This window comes from Micropterus salmoides, unplaced genomic scaffold (genome assembly GCF_014851395.1).
Source record: "Micropterus salmoides isolate LMB-PRFRI ecotype aquatic unplaced genomic scaffold, ASM1485139v1 Ms_hic_scaffold_110, whole genome shotgun sequence".
Taxonomy (NCBI): Eukaryota; Metazoa; Chordata; class Actinopteri; order Centrarchiformes; family Centrarchidae; genus Micropterus; species Micropterus salmoides.
Window position 1 is genome coordinate 1 of NW_024040153.1, and position 22,159 is coordinate 22,159.

The 22,159-nt window shown below is 39.9% G+C and overlaps 1 protein-coding gene across 1 annotated transcript; it reads right to left on the bottom strand.

Annotated features, from left to right (window-relative positions):
• Positions 1-1,169: 1,169 nt before the first annotated feature.
• LOC119898407 (gamma-aminobutyric acid receptor subunit beta-3-like) lies at positions 1,170-20,900 on the bottom strand. Its single transcript, XM_038712584.1, has 6 exons — positions 20,681-20,900; positions 16,839-16,921; positions 15,052-15,189; positions 9,225-9,377; positions 1,864-2,111; positions 1,170-1,292 (listed from the first exon to the last, which is right to left on the bottom strand). Exons 1-6 carry the CDS (start codon positions 20,884-20,886, stop codon positions 1,185-1,187), a joined length of 936 nt encoding a protein of 311 aa, XP_038568512.1. The 5' UTR covers positions 20,887-20,900; the 3' UTR covers positions 1,170-1,184.
• Between the last annotated feature and the right edge of the window lie 1,259 nt (positions 20,901-22,159).

Genomic DNA, 22,159 nt, shown 5'->3' on the forward strand with positions numbered 1-22,159 from the left:
GACTTGTGAACCTGTTGACCTTCCTGCTGAAGCACATGAAGAATGTTTTCCGCAACTGAAGCAATACAAGTCCACATCACTTTCAACAATTTAATGAAATACTTAGAAACTCCATGCCTATGGTGTGCACCACAAAACAATCAACAATAATGGGCGATGGCGATCATTCATGCAAATGTAGTAACTGTGGAAGTCCCGCATTTCAAGTTTCAGTGTTTGCATAGGTCAAAAGGTTCTTAACTAAGGTGTTTCAGACAGAACAAATCATTTTTTTCTTATTGTGCAAATTTGACAGCTGGATTGTTTGCACAGTCTTTGTGTCAGTGTTTAGGCACCCCAAAATGCCAATGTAGAGATAATAGCTGTAAGCTAGCTTGTAACCAACCGTGTGTGGTCACCGTTCAGTTCTGGTCTCAGAACTCACCAGAACTCGAGTTCTTTCTGTTCTTTCTAGTCTCTCTCTCTCTTTTCCTCTCAGAATTGAAATAATCCATGGGTTAAGCTGAAACATTTTCTAAATTATGCTTTCTGTTCCGTCTAAACACAACTTTAGAAGGAAGATCCCCTAACTTAAGTAAGGTAAGTTTAGACATGCTTTTTCAACCATGTCACTGAAATGCGTTTCATTTCAAAATACTACAATATATCCACATTTCTGGAAAATGTCACTCACACATGATAAACTTGCCTAAAATTTAGCCGTTTTCAAAGTGGCTGGCTATGAAGTACTAATCACAACGCATACATTTTCATACTTTCTTACACTTTTCAAACTAAAATAATCCTGACTGCACCACAATGCAGCGAATATGCAATGGGGGACCTCAGCAGTGACTACACACTGAATGTCACACTGCTTCACTGCACCCTGACATGCGCAATGTCACTTGCTGCGAGAAATGTGACTTTCCATGATGATTCCAATGAGTAAAGACACAGACGGCATGCATTCAGGATGACCTCTGAAAGAGAAACGCGTTCATATCTGAAACACCAATTTTACAATGTAAGATCGAGCATGAGCATCGTTTCGATGTAGAAAAGACTGCAATGAAAAAGTCGAAGTGTCATGAAGATGTCTGTTGTCACTTGATTCATTCCATGGATGTGGAGATATTTTGCATTAAGGCAAAAGAAAATAAATAAAAACATCCATGTCAGCTGATGGCAATGGCAGAGTTGACTCAAGGATATTGAAGAGTCTCACTGAACAAACAACTCACCGAGCGTGAGTGGCGAAGACCTTTAACCTGATTGGACCGTTTTAGGGATGCGGTCCTACTACCTGCCTCCTGAGAAGATGAAAATATTCAGCCACATGTGGGGAACAAATACCTGAAAATTGTTTGTTTTTTTAAATTCATATTTGGGCTACTAAAGCCTCCACCGGGGATACAGATGCCTGTGAATAATGTGACAATGTAATACAGTTCGATTATGCAGAATATTTTCCTTTTGCTGCTTTTTTGTCAAAAGCTGACAAAAAAGTTTTAGAATTACTGCAGTGTCGAGGCTGTTTTCATGTTGAAAAATTTGAGACTGTCCACTCAGACTGTCTTTTCTACATACTGTCCTGCAGCATTTTCTGTGGAAATAAGCAAATATTCACACCAGATTACGGTATAGCACACCTATCTGGTCACACAGACCACTGACTTCTACCAGTTGGGTAAAAAAGGAACAACAACTGTATGTATGCATGTATACAGAATGTATGTGTAGGTTCACCTTGATCCTACACGTACTGCGCAATTCATTTATTGATGTACTTTTTAATTCAATCTTCAACCCATTTAACCACTGATCATTTCCGTCAGTCCAGATGTGATGTCAAAAACGTCCAGTCAACAATGCCCAACTCACCCTCGCAGCGTCGTACTTGGCTGCCTTCTCATTGTTGGCCTTCTCTGCCTTCTCCGCTAGCTTCTTTTGCATTTGAGGGCCCCTTCCAAAGAAGATGTAATTGACAAAGGCGTACTCTAGCAGGGCCAGGAAGACCATGACGAAGCAGCCCATCAGGTACATGTCGATGGCCTTGACGTAGGGGATCTTGGGTAGCGTCTCTCTCAGGTGGGTGTTGATAGTGGTCATTGTCAGCACCGTGGTGATCCCTTTGATAAGGAAAAATTATGTTTAGCCTTATAAGCGTCATTACTACCATAGAGCATAAAATAACCACAGGAGCTGAAGCCGTCATGAGTCAAAAGGACTTTCTTTTATGAGGGTTTAACGAGGATTACAATGAAATATGTACACTATTATTAGCATATAAGCATCCAAATTAGTCATTTCAAACATATTTAGAAGTCAGGAAGTGCTCAGTCTATAAAATACGTAACATCAATCAACAGGAAATTAATCAATTAATATAGGGTTAAGTAATTAGTTTAAAGCTGCACTAATAATCAATAACACTCCCCTGGAGAATTATCACCTGACTCTGCAATTCCCATCAGCTCGACAAAGCGTTTTAGTGTTTTTTAAGAGGTGGTATTATGTTCATTTTCAGGTTCAAAATCCTATTTAGGGGTTGTACCAGAACAGGTTTACATGGTTTAATTTTCAAAAACACCATATTTTTTGTCATACTGCACTTATCTCTAAATGATCTTTGTTGGGAGTTGCACATGCACAGTTCCTAGTTAAGGACTACTAGCCAATCAGAAGCAGAGAAAGGCGGGTCAGCGAAAAGACGGTAAACAGCTTTGATTCAGATGTAGGCTACATGTCGCCGATCAGGTTGGCAATTTGGACTGGAGCAAGAGTTTCCGAGTGGTGAGTTATTAATCTGTAACAAAAGTATCTTTCATCCATAAAGTTTTAACTGAGCTCCGTCTCTACATCACAGTAACAACTTCATGTCCATTGACCGCTTGGAGGGTAGAAGACCACCCAGAAACTTTTGGTATTGCTCACACACCAGAACATTTTGGCAAAACCTCAGCAGATTCATCATTGACCATCTTTATAAAGACTTAGCCTTATTGTGGAAGAATGTTGTATTTTGCTTTTATAGAAGTCAAAGTAAAGAAAAAATTTTCTTCATTAAAAATGTATTAATTCTTTTGGCAAGATTTCACATTCATAAATGTAAATTCAGCGCAAAAAAAACCCAAACTGATTTTGTACTTTTTATCCATGAAGTTGTACATTAAATTAATCTGATTTCTGGCTCCAACAACAAAAAGGCAGTTAAAGACTGCCTGGAGGGTAGCTAGTGTTTGGAAGTGAGAGAAGAGATACGCTGCAGAGTGTTTTTCTACCGGTGTTTTTCAGGGCGTGTTGGACTAGTCGCTCAGCAAGCATTATGACACGTATTTTCATTGTGACATCACAAGAAAGGGAAGTAAAGGCTGGAATACAAATGAGCTGTTTTCAGGCAGTTCAGAGCAGTGTTTTCTGTTGAAGATGAGAACTCCCTTTGGGGTGGACTTTGGGCTTTTTCACTTTGCAAACCTAGCACATGCACAAAAAGATATATAACTCAATAAAGGAGCCAAAAACCATAATACCACCTCTTTAAGGACATTCTTTTGGTTTTATGGCCCACAACTCCACGGTTTTGATTCATCCTCCAGCTGTTTTCATCAAACAGTATTGCGACACTCCTTAACTAGAACCAAATGGATGGCAGCAAGACTAAGTTAGCGACTAGCTGGTGAACAAGGTGCAGCGCTCTTAAGAGTTGGAGACTGGAGCGAGGAGGGGAGTCAATATTAGACAAAAAGTCGGGTGGACTTCTTTAAACATGACTCCAAATGAATGTTAACATTGCTCTGTGTCAATCTGAATCCGAAAGCTTTATTGTCATTGAATGTAATTCAACAATATTCAAGTGCAACTCCCCTCAATGTACAGTCGAATGTACAATGGAAATAAACAAAACTGTTGTAATTTTGAATTCATGTAGATCCACATCACTCACAGTAAAAAGTTGTGTTTGTGAAAATAGGTTTTCTGGGCTTTTAAAGTTAGGATTAGAGCTGCAGCTGTCAATTCTCCCATTTTTCCAGGATTCTCCCATATTTGACCATTCTCTCCCGCTGTCACCCCCCACCCTCACCCCCTCCCTCTGGTATAGCAGGTGCCTGTATGTAGAACATTAGCTGTAACATCTAGTGACAGGAAGGAAGTCATTTACTCAAACGGTACCTGCCAATTAAACAAGAAGAAGAGGAAGGAGAGAGTCTAAGAATAAGAACAGTAGGATTCAAGGATGGACAAATGTTGAAGGAAAGGAGTACCTCCCAAAAAGGCAAAATTCTGTGCAAGTATCTCACCAAATGGATGGAGGTTACCCGTACTCAATGATGAGCAACATTGTAATCACCTGAAATCGCCTGAATTTCCCTTATTTTCAAATCCCAATGTTGGCAGCTATTGATTCGTTGTCAACTATTACATTAATCTAACATCTGTTTTGATAATCAAATAATCCCTCTGAGTCTATTTTGAAAGAAAAAAACGTGCAAATTCTCTGATTCCAGCTTCACCCTGGGCTTTGGGAACACTGATGGACATTTTTCACAATTTTCTGGCCTAACAACTAATCGGGGAAAAAAATTTATCTTTTAGAGATTTATTGATAAGGAAAATAATCGTTAGTTGATGCCTTAGTTAGGATGAGGATCTGCACCAGTCGTGATGGCATTACAACTGTGATAAATATTAGTATGATATACTTACATTGTGTTACATATCCTATCTAACTCTTGCATCCTCTAACCAACTGAGGCTTTTAAACAAACGTACAGCAAATTCTAACAGCATCATTTAAAAGATAAAATGTGAATCTAACATTTTTCTCCAAGGCTTCCTCATTACCAATCTATCTGGGATGGTAAATGTTATGCTTAATTAGTCTAGACCTGTTAGAGCATGAGCCTGTCTTAAAGGAGCACCCAACCATTCTAAGTAGGTGCTGCTATCTCCTCACTAACATGAAGGTCACGCTGGAGAAAACTCCAACTGCCTTTCGTGTTACTATAGAAACAAGGATATTTTTATAGAAAACATGTTTTTCTGTGGCGATTTCCACCGCTACTTAGAAGCAGGATGGACCGAGTGGGGAAAAATATTATGATGCTCTTGCCTTGTTGAAGAGACAGTGAGGGGAGAAAAAAAAGCTATTTTGTCTGAGCAACTTCCTGATCATTTTCATGTGCGATCTTATTTCACTTGCATGAACATGCGCATACTGGTAGTCGAGCGCACAACCTGTGCTTCATTGAAATTCAAAGGTCTACCTTGAAACCTTCAACTTCCCCCTTGGTCATCAAGCAGAAATAACTCATTAGAATAGTGCTACATGTATCTTGCCCCAAGCTTTTAGTAACCTTAACCACGAAGGGTAGCAAGTGGGCTGGTTATTTACCATCTCACAGTAAAGGCACATTTGCACTTTGTGTATTTCAGCACAATGGAAAGAGACAGACACGGATTGAGACTCTTGTAAGATTATAAACAAATGGATGAGTGGGAAGTTAATTGGCTCGGAGGTTTGATACATCTCAATGATGGGCTTCGGAGCTGAAAAACACAGAAAAGTGCTGCAAAAACAGAAAACGCAATCAAAATTGAGTTACAGTGTTTTGTAACTTTTTTTCCATAGTCCTCGGTGTGGCAAGCAGCATGTCTGTATTCAGTCATGTGTTTTTGCAGTGTGCTTCTGTATTCAGTTGTGTTTTGCAGCTATCCTATCATGTAAGCCGCCAAACATGTCACGCAAGTTGCAGCAAATAAACATAACTCTCAATCGTAATCATGCAAACTCTGACCTGCAAGGCAATAACGCTATATCTTATCTAATTAGAGATATATGGCAGATATATCTTTACTACTTTATCCACCTGTAATAAATGGAGCCTATCAGTAGTATAATGCACACGAACAAGGCTTTTGGAGTGTGTGTTTGTGTGTGTGTGTGTGTGTGTGTCATAAACTACAGTGAAGAGACAAGGAACAGTCAGGGGGTTGGGAGGAGGGAGCAGAATAGCTAAGGTCAATCTAGCCCTTAGTGTGATTTATTGGCACATTACAAGGCTAACACCACTAGTGTGTGTGTGTGTGTGTGTGTGTGCACGTGCGTGTGTATGTGTGTCATCAAAGACGCTGTGTGAAAAGCAGGTGTGAATGTAAGTGAGCTCGCCTGCACATGCTCCGTGTCTCTGCCCCTACTGGATGGTGCAATCTTTCTGTGTTTTTTTTTTTTTTTGCTTAACGACAGCCTTGTTCTTTATAGGTGTTCTCTCCACTGCGCCATTACTCTCTGTCCTTCACTTACCTCCCTCCATTCCGCCGCCTTTCCCTCCCCTTTAGCTCCCTCCCGGTGCTTGGACAATTTAATCAAGGGGCCACGCGCCCATGGCCCTCCCTTTCTTTTTCATCACGCTGTTACACTCTCCTGGGAGAAATATAGTTTTATAGGGTTTCTCTCACTCTCTGTCTCTTTCTATCTCTGTCAACCCCTCTCCCATTTTTCTCTGTTTCTTCCCCTTGTCACTCCCCTTGCCTCAATCTCTCCCCCTCTCCCTCTTCATTTATTCCTTATCCCGCCGCCCTCCCCCAGATCTCACCATCGTTTAGCCATGGTCTTCCTCTTTGCTGCCCTTTTCCTTTGTTACATGTCCCCGAGTCTCTTTTCCACCCTAACAGCTGGAACAAAGGCGCACCGCAATCAAGCCTCCTCTAATCACAAGCCAATAGGCCATTAGCAACACAGCTCAACATTTTAAAAAGGAAAAGGTATCATGTAGGATGCAACAAAGCGCTAGAAGCAGCAATTAATGTTAACCGCGAGAATAGAGGCATGGGTGGTAAATCAAAGCAGTGTAGAACACTTCACACGTCACTTGCCGACAGCGCAAATTGTCAGCTATCGAGTTAGCATGTGTTTCAAGAGAAAAAATGAGGTTGCCAAGATCTGGAAGAATATACAGTGAACTTAACTTGTGTGTCTACCATTACACTAAAAGTGTTTCCAGAACAATTACAGCTAATGCCCACACCTTCACTGTTCATATAATATGATTATGAATGAAGGGCAGGACTGTGGGAAAAGGGTTGCAACCAGATTAGGGTGCGAGCGGGTCATTTGTAACTTTGCAATCCTTTGGAATTGCTCAGGAAAATGAGATTCTCCTTCAAACAATTCAATTGTTTGCCTGCTGCCTCCTTGAATTGATTTCTCCCTGATCGTTACACTGCTCTTACTGGCAGGTTGGCGCACACACAAATGCCCACATACACACACACGCACGCATCAAGATACCTGCTGAAAGCTTGTAATGATCCATCAGGATAGAAGTGAATGGACCTCCGGTTGCCTCTCTCAGCTGAGGAGACACACGCCGGATATTGCAGCTAGCAGGATTTAACACATACACATTTCCTCACACACACACAAACCTGAAGTAGACATACACTCACAGGCGTACAGTAATGACCGGATATTGCATACATGCTTTAACGAAAGAAAGCCAGTTCAAGTAGGCAATCAAACAGATCTGTGCACACACATGCACAAACACACACTCTTCAGATATCCATTCCAGTCTCTAACCAGCTGTATAACAGGTAATGGATCGAAGCGTGTTTTCCAAAAAGCATCATGACGCGCTAAGGTCATCACTGTTCCATTATCTATCCATATAAAGATGATCTAAAAACCAAAGCAGCAATCAATTGGCACTCTTAGGGCGGCCCCGGGGTAAAGATTTGCTGCTCGGCCCATATTGGCGACAGTCTGAACCATGTATCATGTCCATACAGCAGACTATTCATTAAATACCCACATTCAAATGAACACAAACCAGCGGAAACACTTTGAATCTGGGGCTTCCAGGGCCCCTTTTGCTTTGATGGTCAAACTCTCAAAGAAATCAGGGCATTAGAGCTGCAACGATTAGTTGATTAATCGATTAGTCGATCGAAAAATGAATGAATTGTATAAAAATGTCAAACATTTCTAGTTAGTTTCATCTTCTTTAATGTGAGGATTTGCTGCTATTCTTTGTCATTTATAACACTAAATGAAGAGTCTTTGGGTTTTGGACTGTTGGTTGGACAAAAGAAGCAATTTGAAGACGTCACTAGACATTTTATAGAATGATTAATCCAGAAAATAATCGGCAGATTATTTGATAATGAAAATAATTGTTTGTTGCAGCCCTACTGGGCATGTGAGATGACCAGCTTAGTTTTTTTGTCCACACACAGAGGGTATAATAAAAAGAAATAAAAATTAAATTTTAAAAAAATCTATTTGATGGAATTTGGCGTAGCTCATTATGTAAGTTCCTATACTTCTACAGCATCTTCAGCAATGACGACATATTGAGAAATATTACTGAAAACAAAGCTCACTTCGGGTGCAGAAACACAAACATGTTGCTCCTAAAACGCCTGTGAGTGGAGCGCAGCACTGAAAACAACTAGATACGTAACTTCTGAAAATCCTATATTTCACCACTTGATAAATCCCACACCCCCTTATTAGGAAACTGCTGTTGAGGGGAGGCGTTTAGTGAACAATCAATTGCCAGTTTATTGTTGACTGCCGAAGACTATTGTCCGAATTGTATTTTTAGCTCTTGTCTTGACAACCTCCATATTATATTTATATTACATTTTCCCTGCCTGACTCCTCATATGTCATCTTGACAAAACTGTGCAGCAGAGTCCTGTGAGGAATCAGTGATTACAAACCAGCGACCTGCTGCTTCTCATCACTGCCACTTGTTTACAGCACACAGGAGCCCCACAGTGAGTGGGCCCTTTGCACCCACACAAGCACTCTTCAATAAGAAGTGAAATTATGATCATTAGAGAGGTGATGTTTTTATAGCTCCTGGAGGCCTCTCAGTGACCACAACAGCTGCAGACACAAGGTCTGACCTACTTTGGTCCGAGTCAAGGTTGTGTATTCATGTTTGCCCTACGGAAAGGCACAGCGGACAAAAACATGTTTACATACTGGTCGCAATATTACCTAATACCCCCCCTACCGCAGACATAACAGAAATGTTCTTCAAATCTATTTCCATTTGGCCCTCAAATTTCCAAGCTGTTCCCTAAAGCTTCCACTAATACCACGACAGTATGAGTTTGGTCTCTCACCGTGTTCGTCAATTTTGAGAATCCATCGGGAGGTAGTGGCTCACTTTGGTCCCTGGTCTCATCAGAGAAAGCCAAATATATGCCCCTTAAGAGCCACTGCTTCTTACCTAGAGCCACTCTGGCTGCTGACGCATCATAGTTTATCCAGAAGGAGACCCAGGAGAGGATGGTAATCAGGATCGATGGCATGTACGTCTGCAGGATGAAGTAGCCAATGTTCCTCTTCAGCTTAAAGCTCAGAGACAGTCGAGGGTAGGCACCTAAGGGAAGAGGAGACAGAGATAGAAGCAGTGCATTTAAGTCTTTTAGTTTAGAATTTTTTTTTTTTCATGGTCAGATACCCATTAAAGCAAAGTTCCTGATTGTGTTATTTTATTTTATTTTTTTCAAAATTCCTTATGGTATGGTACATAAAAATAAATACAAAGTTAATTTAAAACATTAAAATGTTGACCATAAAAACGGGAGCACACAGAGACACCTTGTGTTTTTGTTTCAGTTGCCATGGCAACCCCGACAGCATTGGTTAGAGTTATTGCCATGGTAACTAGTACCCCCTTCACTAGCACAAACACACACACACACACACCAACCAGCTCACACACACACAGAACCGTAGCCCTGTTACGTGATGATGTGACAACATTCTGGATGGTGCTGAAAATCTGAACTTGAAACGTTTTGATTTATCAGTTCCCCACGTCTCATCCACCTGCATAATTCATATGACGCTTCTGAGGGATTCAGCATTGCCACAGGAATAATAGCTTTCTCGCTACTGCGAGGAGAGCACATCTGTCATTACTTTTCCATGACCTGGAATATAAACAGTACACGTGCGTGCGTGTGCATGACATTCTGATATAAGGGTGATGCATGATTTCTCATCAATCTCCCAGCGTATGCCTCTTTATGGATTGAATCTATGGCTCGTTGCTCCCACTATTCTTAGCTATTTTTCCATTTTTGTTTTATATTGGAGGAGTAGGGGGAGCCATTATACTTTAATTTTACAATCTGTGGGTTTCAGCCAAAGCTACTTGTGGCGAGCGTGGGTCGACTGCCCACTTGCATGCAGAGTTGAGTGGATAGTCACTCTGATTAAACACACAATCTCATTAAGATTCTGTGCCTACTGTATTGCAATAAAATCCCAACAGTTATTCCAAAGGGCAGGCCTGTTCATCAAATGTTATTATCTAGTATGATTACTGACTGATATAATTGACATTTAACCTGAGCAAATATATGGGTTTAAATTGGAATTTTGTTAGTTATGTTATGTATTATGTCATGCACACACAGTTCCACTTGGACTTATAAGACACCAAAAATATTTTTGTAGTGGTCAAAAAAAATGTGTCAAGGGTTGCACTGAAATGTACTGTTGTACTTTGGACATTCATGGTGCCCAGAAGATGAAGTTGGTGATCCTCTCACTTTTCTCCAGGGCCACCAGCAGGTCACGGTTTTCCCTTATCCCATGACATTTCTCAACATCTACTTTATGCATTGGCACACAATTTTGTGCAGACATCCGCGGTTCCCAGATGATTCTTGTGACGCCATGAGTATGACTTTCGGACTGAAATCATTGTAATATTATACAATCCATTTTTAATAGATTAGCTCGATGGTTAAAGTTTTTTTTAGGTGGCAAAAATCACTTAAAGGTTCAGTGTGTAAGTTTTAGTGGCATCTAGTGGTAAGGGTTGTGAATTCCGCTCACCCCTCCCTGTGCAGTAGTGTATGAGAATCTACGGTGGCCGACACACTCTGCAGGCTCTTGTGCTAAATTATACGTGTGGGCCTCATTTTATCCATATTTCACTTTTCTTCTTAATTCTAATAAACCAGACGACTACTACTACTACTGCTAATACTACTACTTCTTCTTCTTGTACGTATTCACGTAGTGACGAAACAACCTCTGTAGAGCACTTTGTCCGTTTGGGCTACTGTAGAAACATGGCAGCCCAACATGGCAACGTCCATGTAAGAGGACCTGCGGTGTATGTAGAGAGAAATGGCTCATTCTAAGGTAATAAAAACATAACGGTTCATTATGTAATGTCTTTATACACCGCTGTTTTGTATAGCCTATTGATTTCTGTCCATAGATCCTCCTAAATATTACACACCTGGGCTTTTAAACTGACCAAAGGTACAAATTAAGTGGTACCTGTTATGTTGTTTTGTACAGTTTCGTAAGTTTTTTTATCTCTTGAATCCTCCTTAACCCATGAGGAACAGTCTGGCAGTTGTGAACAAAGTCAACACACACTCAACATGCACTTGGTTACCGTGTAAGTGTGAGAACAGACTGTCACAGGGCTTAAAATATCCCATTCACTTCTTTTGATGCATCCTTAATGGTAGCTCCTCCAGCCTAAATCGGAACAGAGTATCTTCGCACTAGCAGATGCGGAAGTGGTTTAAGAAAAGAGGAGGCTGAGGTTCAGTTTCGTGTGGGTGTAGAACTGTACTGGCTGTAACTGCGATACCAAACAACATGCGCGAGTGGGAGGAACACCATGTGTGAGGCCGAAGAGGAGAGGAGGAAGAAGAGGAGACGGGATGCAGAGATGATTATCAAAGTTGGGTGGATGACAGTACAACAATAGAGTCACCCTCATGGCAGGGCTGTTGCAGTCAGCTTTTAGATTCCAAGGTATTTAGCTACAATTAGGGTTTCTTGTTTTAATTTCTAAAGATTTTACTACCTACAGTAGTAACCTAACTGAGGCTTATGTCTAAGGCAAAGTAGTAGGCCTATTAGCTAACTGTACTTTTTGGGGTTACAGGTTAAAAAGCCCTGTTCACGATAGCACATCCACCGATATTTCCCCACTATGTTCCCTGCCAGCTTTAAGTTCTGCATTAGCACTGGTTAGTCCTCTTCCTAAAAGCCTTATCTCTTATGTAACACACTGTTACAAAATACGAACAATAAAGCGTTAATCTAATCTCCGTCTTATTTATTTATTTATTTATACACAAACAATGTAGTTTCTTTATTCCAATGCCTTGGTCACTAACTAGTGAGGATACTCAATTTGTCTAGGACATGTAGCCTTAAACTCAGTCATTAGCCTCAGTCTTTAGCATCCTGTACTGTATGTAACTGTCAAGCGTGCATTTAAGACCTGTTTTAAAAGATTATTGTTTTAAAATGACTCATCTGGAAACAAAAAAGCAGGAGACAGTGTTTTCAACTAACTCATACGAGAAAATGTTAGCTTAATTAGTTAGCAAGCTACAGCTGATAAAATTCCACCAGAGACAGTTGACATTAAAGCACGTAAACAGGTTGCCCTTCAGAAATGATTTAGTCTAACTCTGTCTAAAATCAAGGACCCATTGTTGCACAAATGACTATGAATTTTGAGTGATAAATCAGCCACCGTTATTATTATTGTCCTGAGAATTATATGTCCTATATGTCCCAACTTAGGTGCAGTTCACAACTGTGGTGAGCAGACCAGGCTTCTCCTAGTGTTATTTTTGTTAAAATTACAGTATTAAATCTATTGTATAACCATATTTGTTCATGTAGTTTTGTTGATTTTGTCCCATCATAATCGAGATTTCAAAAATGCTTGCTGTATCACTGCCATCCTTATAAAACTGGGATTCCTTTAGAAACTAAAGTAGTCATCCTTGTATGCAGAGAGAAAAAGAGTGCTTGGGCATACTAATGAATTTCAGTGCAATATTAATTAAAAAATTTAACTTTCAGATCTGTTTTCAAAAGCTGCTAACAAAGCATTTCATGTTTTCTAAAACCCACAAACTTGAAGGAACATTCAAGGGCTTTACTGGTAAATTACAGCAAAAACTTGAAATATAGATGTTATGGAATATGTTAAGCTGTTATTATTGCAGCAGTCTTGACGTAACAAAGAGGAAAGAGGATGAGGACAATAAAGGGTACGATAGCAATGTCACTGATGAATGCGCACCATGTGCAAACAACACAATGTCTCCTAACACAGCGACGCTGTCTGGTCACTTATGCATTTGCATATGTACATGCATACTGTTCACACAAACAGGCAGTGTTTGTATGTGTGCTTAGACGAGAATAATTGATGTTGTGGGCCTCATTCCACATAAATATATGATGTTCTGAATCCTGGGCTGTTTTTTTGGCAGAGAGCAGGGTAATTGGCATCCAACCACAACCCTTACAATTGAGAGAGTAAAAAGGTATAGAAGTGACAGGATACAGGATAGAAAGGAGGGATATAAAGTGAGAAAAAGAGGGACGGCATTAAAGGCTGGCTAGTGACACATGTAATGGAGGAAACCTGGTCATTAGCCAGTCTTGTGGGGAGCCTTTGATGTGCTTCACACATCCTGCCAAGAGCACAGGAGCAGACCACTGGTCACTAAACTTTAATAGTCAGCCACCCACAGGGGACATGCCGATTCACAAACATGTGCACTCTGGTGCGCTCACCTCGGCACATTCACATGGGATTCACACATGAAGGCAGAGACACGCATGTACTGTGCACAGCTAGTTATGACTGTAAACGCAATGCAGCACATGTGCAACACAGTGAGATAAAGACATACTGTACACACAGTTAAAATGAGGGTGACAGCAAAGGATTTGGTAGCTTGAGCAGTGACTTCGAGAGTGAGGCACTTGTGGGAAGACTGAGATGGGGGAAAAAAAATCTGTGGGGCCTCAACAGAAATATAACAAATACCCCAAACAGCAAACAAAAGAATGATTTACTGTTCATGTCCTTTTCAGTGTGGCTCCTCCTCATGAGCATAACGTCTGGGAAAAATGATGTTATTACTAAATGTCACACAGCATTTATTACCCTGCTACAGCTGTGGAGAAGCTGCTTCTTTGAATGCGTCTCCACTGACCAGATTATATGGCAGTTGATTAGGGAGCGTCAATAAAGTTCTGTATCTAGGCATAAATAAACACATAAAAATCTTATTAATTTAGGACCTTTGCGTACAACACATAAAAACTAAAGGTCACGGCATGTAGCAGAATACCCCTTGCGAGCAATGAGTATTGTTGAATTATCCTTCTACACTTCTCCAAGTTGGAAACACAAATTACTTACATGAAATACAATACTGCAAATGTTTTCATGTACAGTAACTTGACAAACTAATTAATTGCCCTGAGGGATTTAAAGTGCTACGGAAAATGTCAATTGTGAACCAATAAACAACACTTGATTGGTGTGTTTCACAACACCATTTAATGACGACACCAACGGCAAAATATTTATAAGCCATGGGCACCTCTTTCTTCGGTTAGCATCCATGTTTCATATTTGACCAGTAAATATTCATTAGGGGTTTGGAGGATCATTTAGGTTTCCTGGAGGCCACTGAAACTCAGTTACACTACTGTTAGCTTTGTTTACAAGCAGTTTATGACATTAGGTTTATTTACTTTACCATGAAATGTACCAGCTGAGCCTTGATACAAAGACTTCAGCAGGTCTTCAGTTACGTTTTATTAATGTCAGCATGAAAAACAAACTATCACCTCTCAGGGTCAAGGACCACCTGACACGGACACAATTTGCTCTGTAAACTGAAGCGTTTACAGCATGTTTTGCTTAAGTACCATTCCAACATCCTTGCATCAGCCGCTGTTGCTTAAGGGATACTTCAAAGGCAGTGCATTTCCTCATTTCAACCCAATTAGAAGCACTGACAAACACAACTTTGGCTCTGAGGATTTAAGATCAACAGATCAAGCTTTGACACAGATTTGTTTGCTACAGGAATTGATTAAATAATCAGCTTGAAAATAGGCCAACGCTTGATATGAACAATATCATCTAAAATGTAACATCCACTTGTCAGCATGTTATGTATTATTCCCAAAGGAAATTCAGTTTGTGGAGGCCAAAGCCCATACACAACGCATTACATCACAGCATTTACCTGTGGAAAAGACTACGTTTCTGGACACCAACTTGTAATCGACAATGGAGAACTGAGGCAACTCAATCCTTGTCACCCCCGTTACAGCCGACTCGCCTCCTTTCCAGTAAAACTCGATGTCATCTGTGGTGTAGCCATCTGCACAAGAAGAAACACACACACAGACACAGACACAGACACAGACACACACACACCAAGGTGTAACCATCTGTCTAACCATCGCAGGAGACCAAGATATGCAGTGTTGCTGATCATCCAACTGGGCTGTCATTTGGGAAGGGGGGGGGGGGACGTGTTTGAAGTTGTTTCCAAGAACCAGACGTTGCTTTGAAAAGCAAGTCAGTTAATAGGTTCACTTGAGTTCACAAAAATGTCAAAGAAAATCAAAAATATATTTCCTCTGTCCTTGGTAGCTCTTACTGGGTAGTATAGTTTGATAATAAAGAGAAAAAAAAAAAGTAATACATGCCATTATGAAAGTAATAACCAGGTAATAGCTTGGTTTTAAGAATGGGTATATCTGGATAATAAAAGACATCTATGTAATAGGGTGAAAAACAAAGGTTAATAGCAAGGAAACACAAGATAGCAACGAGCCAATACTCTTTTGTAATATTAAAGTAATATTTTGGTAGCAATATGGTAACCTAACAATAAAACGGTCATATCAGTGCAATATTTGGATTAAAACATGGTTATATGGTGACAGAACCTGATAAAAAAAGGTAAATAATGTGTTTAATGCTGTACTGTGTTACCTGGAAATACTTCAAAAAACTACCTGTTTCTATTAATTTCACGGTGAAGAGGCACAATGATTACCTGGACACACCTGTGGTAGTTTCTGTGTAATGACCATGAATCAGGGCTGAAGAATGCTAAACTATCCATTTCTGTTTAATTTTTCATGGTAGTATTCTCTACTTGCACAATGTAGACAGATGTGTGATGTATATCCGTTTGAGGAGCTGCACGTCTGTTTACTTCTTATCAACTCTACAGTGACATTAGCCTTGTTGCTCTCTTTAAATGTGTTTCCCCATTATGACCCTTTGTTTTTGGCCCGTTATTATCCTACATAAATTTCAGCCTATATTACCCCTATATACCCATTGTTAATCCCAGTCTATTGCTTTGGTAATTAATTGGTATAAATTAATTACTTCTTTATTATAAAACAATTTTTCCACAATTACCATGTTACTACTGATCTGTAATGTAAAGTGCTACTATTAAGATTTTTTTTACAAAGTAAAAATCGGATTTTGAGTGTGCTCCATTCTTGGAGGAGGGAGATATGTCTGAAAAAAAAAAAAAAAAAAAAAAAAACAACCATGGGATGTTAATAGGCTAATTTCATTTGGACGTAAGACCACAATGTTATAAATATACTATAATTAATTAATTAATTAATTATACATAATTATACTACTGAGTTATGAAAAGTATAGCAGTGCTTTTGGACTTGATAATAAAGACCTGTGCTGCTCCAATTTTTTTAACATTTCTTCTAAAAACATGTGATATTAAATCTGTAGAATACGGTGATCTGAAGAATTAGTCGTAACTGTCATATAAAACAGGTAAATCCCATACTTCCAGTACATGAGATGGATTTAAAACAAATGCTACAGACCTCCAAAGAAAAAAAATGAACCAGGTTTTGAATGAATCAGATATTGATTCACTCAAACTGTAAAAATTCACATGAGACTGTGTTGGTTTTCTTCTCAGCCTGCATAGAGTGCTGACAGACGGTCCTGACGGCATTAAGCATTTCTACTCACAGCTCTCTATCTCCAGAGTGCAGTTCTGTTCGTCCAGGGGATACCTCCTGAGATCCATCATACACGCTGCTGTTGTAGTTATCCTGAAAAAGAAGACACAGAGGGTGCATGAGATAATATTATAGATACTGTTTGTGATTTACACAAATTGTATTGAAAGGAATATAGTAATGAAGTAAGTAAGGGAGGAAGGGTGACTTCTTCCCTTACTTAATATTTTTCTGGCAAATTGGAATTATTATAAAACAGCAATTCATGTTAAGGGACTGGGGGAATACAATTAGATTACTGCAATAAGGTGATAGCACTTGACTTTGTCCCATCATCTTTAAAAGGAAACTAAAAGTCCATTTGTCTTTACACCAAGTTCCTCATTTGGCTTCATATTACAGGAGACTATTGGCATTGTCATCCTAAAATAATTATGGCACCCTCCAAGGTAAACGCTGACTATGTAACTGTATACATTATTATACTATTGATCAGACAGGCAAGCAGTCCTCATTCTTGTATTTAAAACCAGTACATGTCTCCTTCAACAAAACTGGCTGCCCTCCAACCAGTAATTAAGTGAAAATTTGTGCAAATAAAATCATATTGAGGTAACACATTTTGGCAGACTTTAGTGCCTGCTCATCTGAACTGGGTCATGAGGAGGTATCCCTTTGTTTATCAGATGTATGAGCTCAAACGGGTGATGATCAGACAGTTAAAATAAGCACCAAAGTGAAATGCAAATCCAAAATGATTTAGGCTAAGTCTGCCCTGATTAAAAGCCGACTGCTTGGCAGTTAGCCACTGCATGTCTTCATTCAGTAAAGACTCAGATGAGGCTGTGGAAACCCATTAGGTGATATTATTATACAGCTAAATTTACAACAACATAACATTAGGTCTGCAAAATGTAGATGTATGTCATAACTGACACATTTCTTGAAAATACACAAAAACATATGACAGAAATTCAGTCATTGGAAAAGGAAGATGGGGATTTTGTATAGAAGAGCAGCTGACCACGATCCACCCGGCACAATCAAATGGACCAGGCACATTGGAGGTTGCTGGAGGTGATCGGTCAGAGAGTCATGTTGACAAAGCAACGGAAATCAAGAGACTGTTGTGCCCACGTCTTTACAGAGACTGCTTTTCAACATCCCGGATCTGCAGGTGGTTTGTGTTCTGAGCTGTCCGCAAGGCTCTGGCAAGATGAGAGGAGGCGGACTCTGTGTTTTACATCGATGATGCTCGGTGCTCATTCTCATTTCCAAAATACGAAAGCTTTATTGAGTTTTTTTTTTTTTTTTCAGAAGTCAGTTTTTTATAATTTCATTTTGAAATTAGTGATCTTCATTAGATGTCATGATCATTTAGGTTTGATTTTTTGATACTTCTATTAATTTTTCATTACAGTGGTCCAAGCCTCTCTTGAGCTAGCAAGCGCGAAGCCAGTTAGCGCTTGTTAGCTACAGCAACAACAATGTTGAAACAACTGAAAATACAACAACAACTAGAGGCCATTACTGTAAATAAACACAGGATAAAGCTAATGTGACTAACCTCTCCATTTATTTAGCTTTACAAGGCTGCACATGCTCCCACCTTAACCAGCTAACCAGCTACACGGTCTCTGTGACATCACCCGTAGGTTTCTGAGTAGTTTTAATTGTGAAGTAAATGTGGGTGGCTCTGGCTGTCGCCATCTTGGCAGTCCCTGGCCTGACTGCGCCTGTCGCACAATGAGACACACCCTTAATTATGCATAACTTTAGGCTCATATAAATAGGTGGTTTATATAAAAAGTTATCCCCGTACAGTTTTCATGAATGGGGAAATTAGCTAAACCATTTTTTGTACCAGGCTTTTTTTCAGCTGTAAAGTTGGGCATTTTAACATGGGGGTCTATAGAGACTGACTCACTTTGGAGCCAGCCTCAACTGGCCATTCACTTTTTGGCACTTCTGCGTAGGCTTCATTTTCAGCCACAAAGACAAACAACTCCATGGTCGCTCTAGCCAACAAGACCTAGCTGGCAGTTAGCCACCTAGCTAGGTGCACATCTTTCTTCTAAAATATGATGTGAAAGAAAAGTGTCATTGCAAAAATTTTATTAAAAATTACTTTGGAGCATTTTGGTACATACATTTTGGTAGTGAATACAAACTAATGTACTGTATATGAAATCTTGGCTCTGGGAACTTATAATAGGCATGTTTCTCTATTTTCTGCCACTTTAAAGAATAAATGATGAATCGACTGAGAAAATAATCATTAGTTGCAGCCTTAGCTCACATTAAATATAGAAAGTGCATTCTTTAACACCATGATAGGAATCTGTAATATTCAGCATGTTACTCAACCTTACCTGACATACATTTATCTAACAGCTCATATCACAAACACCACATCACATATCTCCCTCTCCCTTTGATCTCTTGAAAGCATTGAGAGGTCTATAAGTAGCCCACAAGGCAAAGTGCTATGAACTCCACTTGCATAATCAAGCATGTATGACTGTAAAGTATGAACACTGACAGATACAAACCCAAGCAGGCAAGTGCTCGTGCAAGTGCGCACACACTTTTCGCTTTGCATGCTAATAATTCAAAGCATGAATCCATATTCATAGGTCACGCTAACTCTTCTGAACCTGCCCATCGAAAGGATCAATGGAAATTCAAAACAAGGGCTTTATGAAACATATATCAAACAACAGCTGCAAGCTTAACATTGCATTAATGCACCTTCTAACCTGTTCATACTTCTTTTCATGAGTCATCTCCAACTGCACCCCTCCCTCCCCTTAAAAATCAAATGCAGGGGTGCCCTTGAGCACGACCATAATCCTCTGGCTGCTCAGCGACCGGCAGCGGAAAACTGCCAAGTTCTCAGCTTGGGCAACTATGGTGCCGTAATAGGGCTTTAAACACAGATAATTAACTTGACACGGGGAAACATCTGAGAACATTTTTGACTCTGAGATTCATTTTGTTGCCTGTTGTGGGGAGAGTTGCTCATTCTCAAGGCCCAGAAAGTGCACTTTACCACTCTAACAACATAAATAACTCACGTTCTACACTATACTGGGAAACACAGTACAGGTAGAATCAAGGATGTGGATTTGGAAAAGACCAAAACTAACAATGTTAGTCCGTCTCACAAGACTTTCAGACTTCACACTTCAGTTTTGAAAAAGGCTCAGTTATTTACAGTTGGGCACTGCAGTTTCAGCAATGTTACTCAAAAAGGACGATGTAGTGCAGTTCTTCAGACAGTATTTCATGGCAATAGAACGCTACATGTGGAATTCAAAATATAATGCAGTGGCCAGTTAATGGTAATTGAGTAATATATCCCCCAGTGCAATGGTTTGACTCATTGATGTATTTTTAATAATTTTGGGCGACAATGGAGCTCTATGACACAGAGGAATAAAATATAGAAGTAAGACTTTTCTTTTACTTTAAGACAATACTCAGTGGCAGGATCAATTCATTGTTGGTTTAGAATTTGTTGACAATTAAAAGAAATTAGAGATATTTTCCAAATCTAAATTTAAGCAAATAGGGGGAGGCCTGGGTGGAACATGACCAAAACATACGACAGAAGAAGTGACATAAGCTATGAAAACTTAACAACAGATTTTTTCTCTCAGAGCCAAAGAAGAATTCAGCATTTACACTTGGTCATTGCCGTTTGGCTAAAGAACAATAAACTCACCCGATATGGTAGCAAAAATTTATCAAGGAAGGCTAACCATTCAGCACGCTATTCCTACCCAGAAGCACAACTAAACAAACATATGGAAAAATGACAATTTGTTTGAAGAACGAAGCAGAACCCACCTGAGGCCATACAGAACGGTTCCGTCTGGATGCAGGCGGATCATACGGTTTTTGACTGTGACTCCGTGGACGAAAGACTTCTTGTCGTTGAGGAAGTAGGTGTCAGGGACCCACAGCTGGTCGGCAACCCTGTTATCCAAGGTCAAGTTGAGAGGAATTCCTATGTAGGCTAGACGCTTGTCCCTCCAGTACTGTTGGAAATACATGGTCAGCGTATAGTCCTATGGATACAAACAGAGGGACAAAAAGATAATAAGAAGTGCTCCTGTATTGAACAAACTGCTGCAGACTTCACAAGCAAACATTAACGTCTCTGACATATTTGCTCTGCCCACTCCCCACTGTTAGTGCTCCTAATATTTATATGACATGACACTACACAGCATCTTACTAGCTGGAAGGAGTGCAGGAAAACTGTTTCATGTTGGGCCATACGTATGTGCCTTTGTACAACAAGCGTTTGGGCAGGCTGACTCACGTAGTTGCAGCTATAGTGGAATATTTCATAGAAATGTTCTAATATATCAACAGTAGTGTATTCCCAGTGTAGGCAAGGTAAGTGATTCACAAAGCCTCAGAGTTGAACTACAACGGCACCCAAAAGCTTTTTAAAAAAGTTGGTAATAACAGCCGGAATGATGTCTGTGTGAAAAGCCAGAGCCGGCATGCTGGAACAGATGTGACGTTTTGATGACATGTATGTATCCAGGCATACAAATGAAAAAAAGTATGACATTGTATGTGTGACCCGCCACCGGGATATTGCAAAATCTCTGAAGACAACTCTGCAATGCTGTTTATGATGCGCAGCAACTTCACTTGGGTTTAAAGACTGGTTTAAGTGTGTATGGCTAGCAAAACAACTCAATGCTATGCTCTAGGGCTGTCCCGAACTAAGAATTTACATAGTCGAACCAGGATCGTTAAGTCCTACCTATAGTCGACTGATAGAATCATGTGTTTTTTTGTGCACGGCGATTGCGAGCCGAAGCTAAACTGAGGCTTATTGTTGACCATTTTCTCTCTCTCTCTCTCTTGCCCCTGCCATTCACTGGCAGAGTTTCTTTCGTGCTGCACAACTGCATGCATGTCTGTTTCAAGTAGTGGCTGTTTAAAAATGATATATTATTCTTTGTGTGGTTCATCAACGGTGATAAATTATTCAAAAGTCCCGCAAGGTGTGGACAACTCTGCTCAACACTGGTAAAGCTGTGGCTCCATCTCTTCAGCAAGTCTTCCTCCTGCCACTACACACATTCACGCTACCCTACACATGCCCACTGACGACCCAGGGTTAGGGTTACAATTTTGGATTTATTTATGCAATTTAAAAACATTTATTGGAAGTTTTTTTTATTTCTTTTTATATGTTTATTTACAGCATTAAACGTTGAAATGTATATTGTAATAGGCTGTATATTAACATTTGGGGATAAAACTGGTAGTTCTATGTAAAATCAGAGTTGAGCTTCCCATATT

What these genes read in the sequence shown, in the direction of transcription:
- LOC119898407 (XM_038712584.1), bottom strand. Translation starts at nt 20,886, where the DNA reads ATGTATTTCCAACAGTACTGGAGGGACAAGCGTCTAGCCTACATAGGA. An exon ending in ACCGTTCTGTATGGCCTCAG is followed by an intron (nt 16,922 to 20,680) that starts GTGGGTTCTGCT and finishes CTTCTTTTTCAG; the next exon opens with GATAACTACAACAGCAGCGT. An exon ending in AAACGTAGTCTTTTCCACAG is followed by an intron (nt 9,378 to 15,051) that starts GTAAATGCTGTG and finishes CTCTTCCCTTAG; the next exon opens with GTGCCTACCCTCGACTGTCT.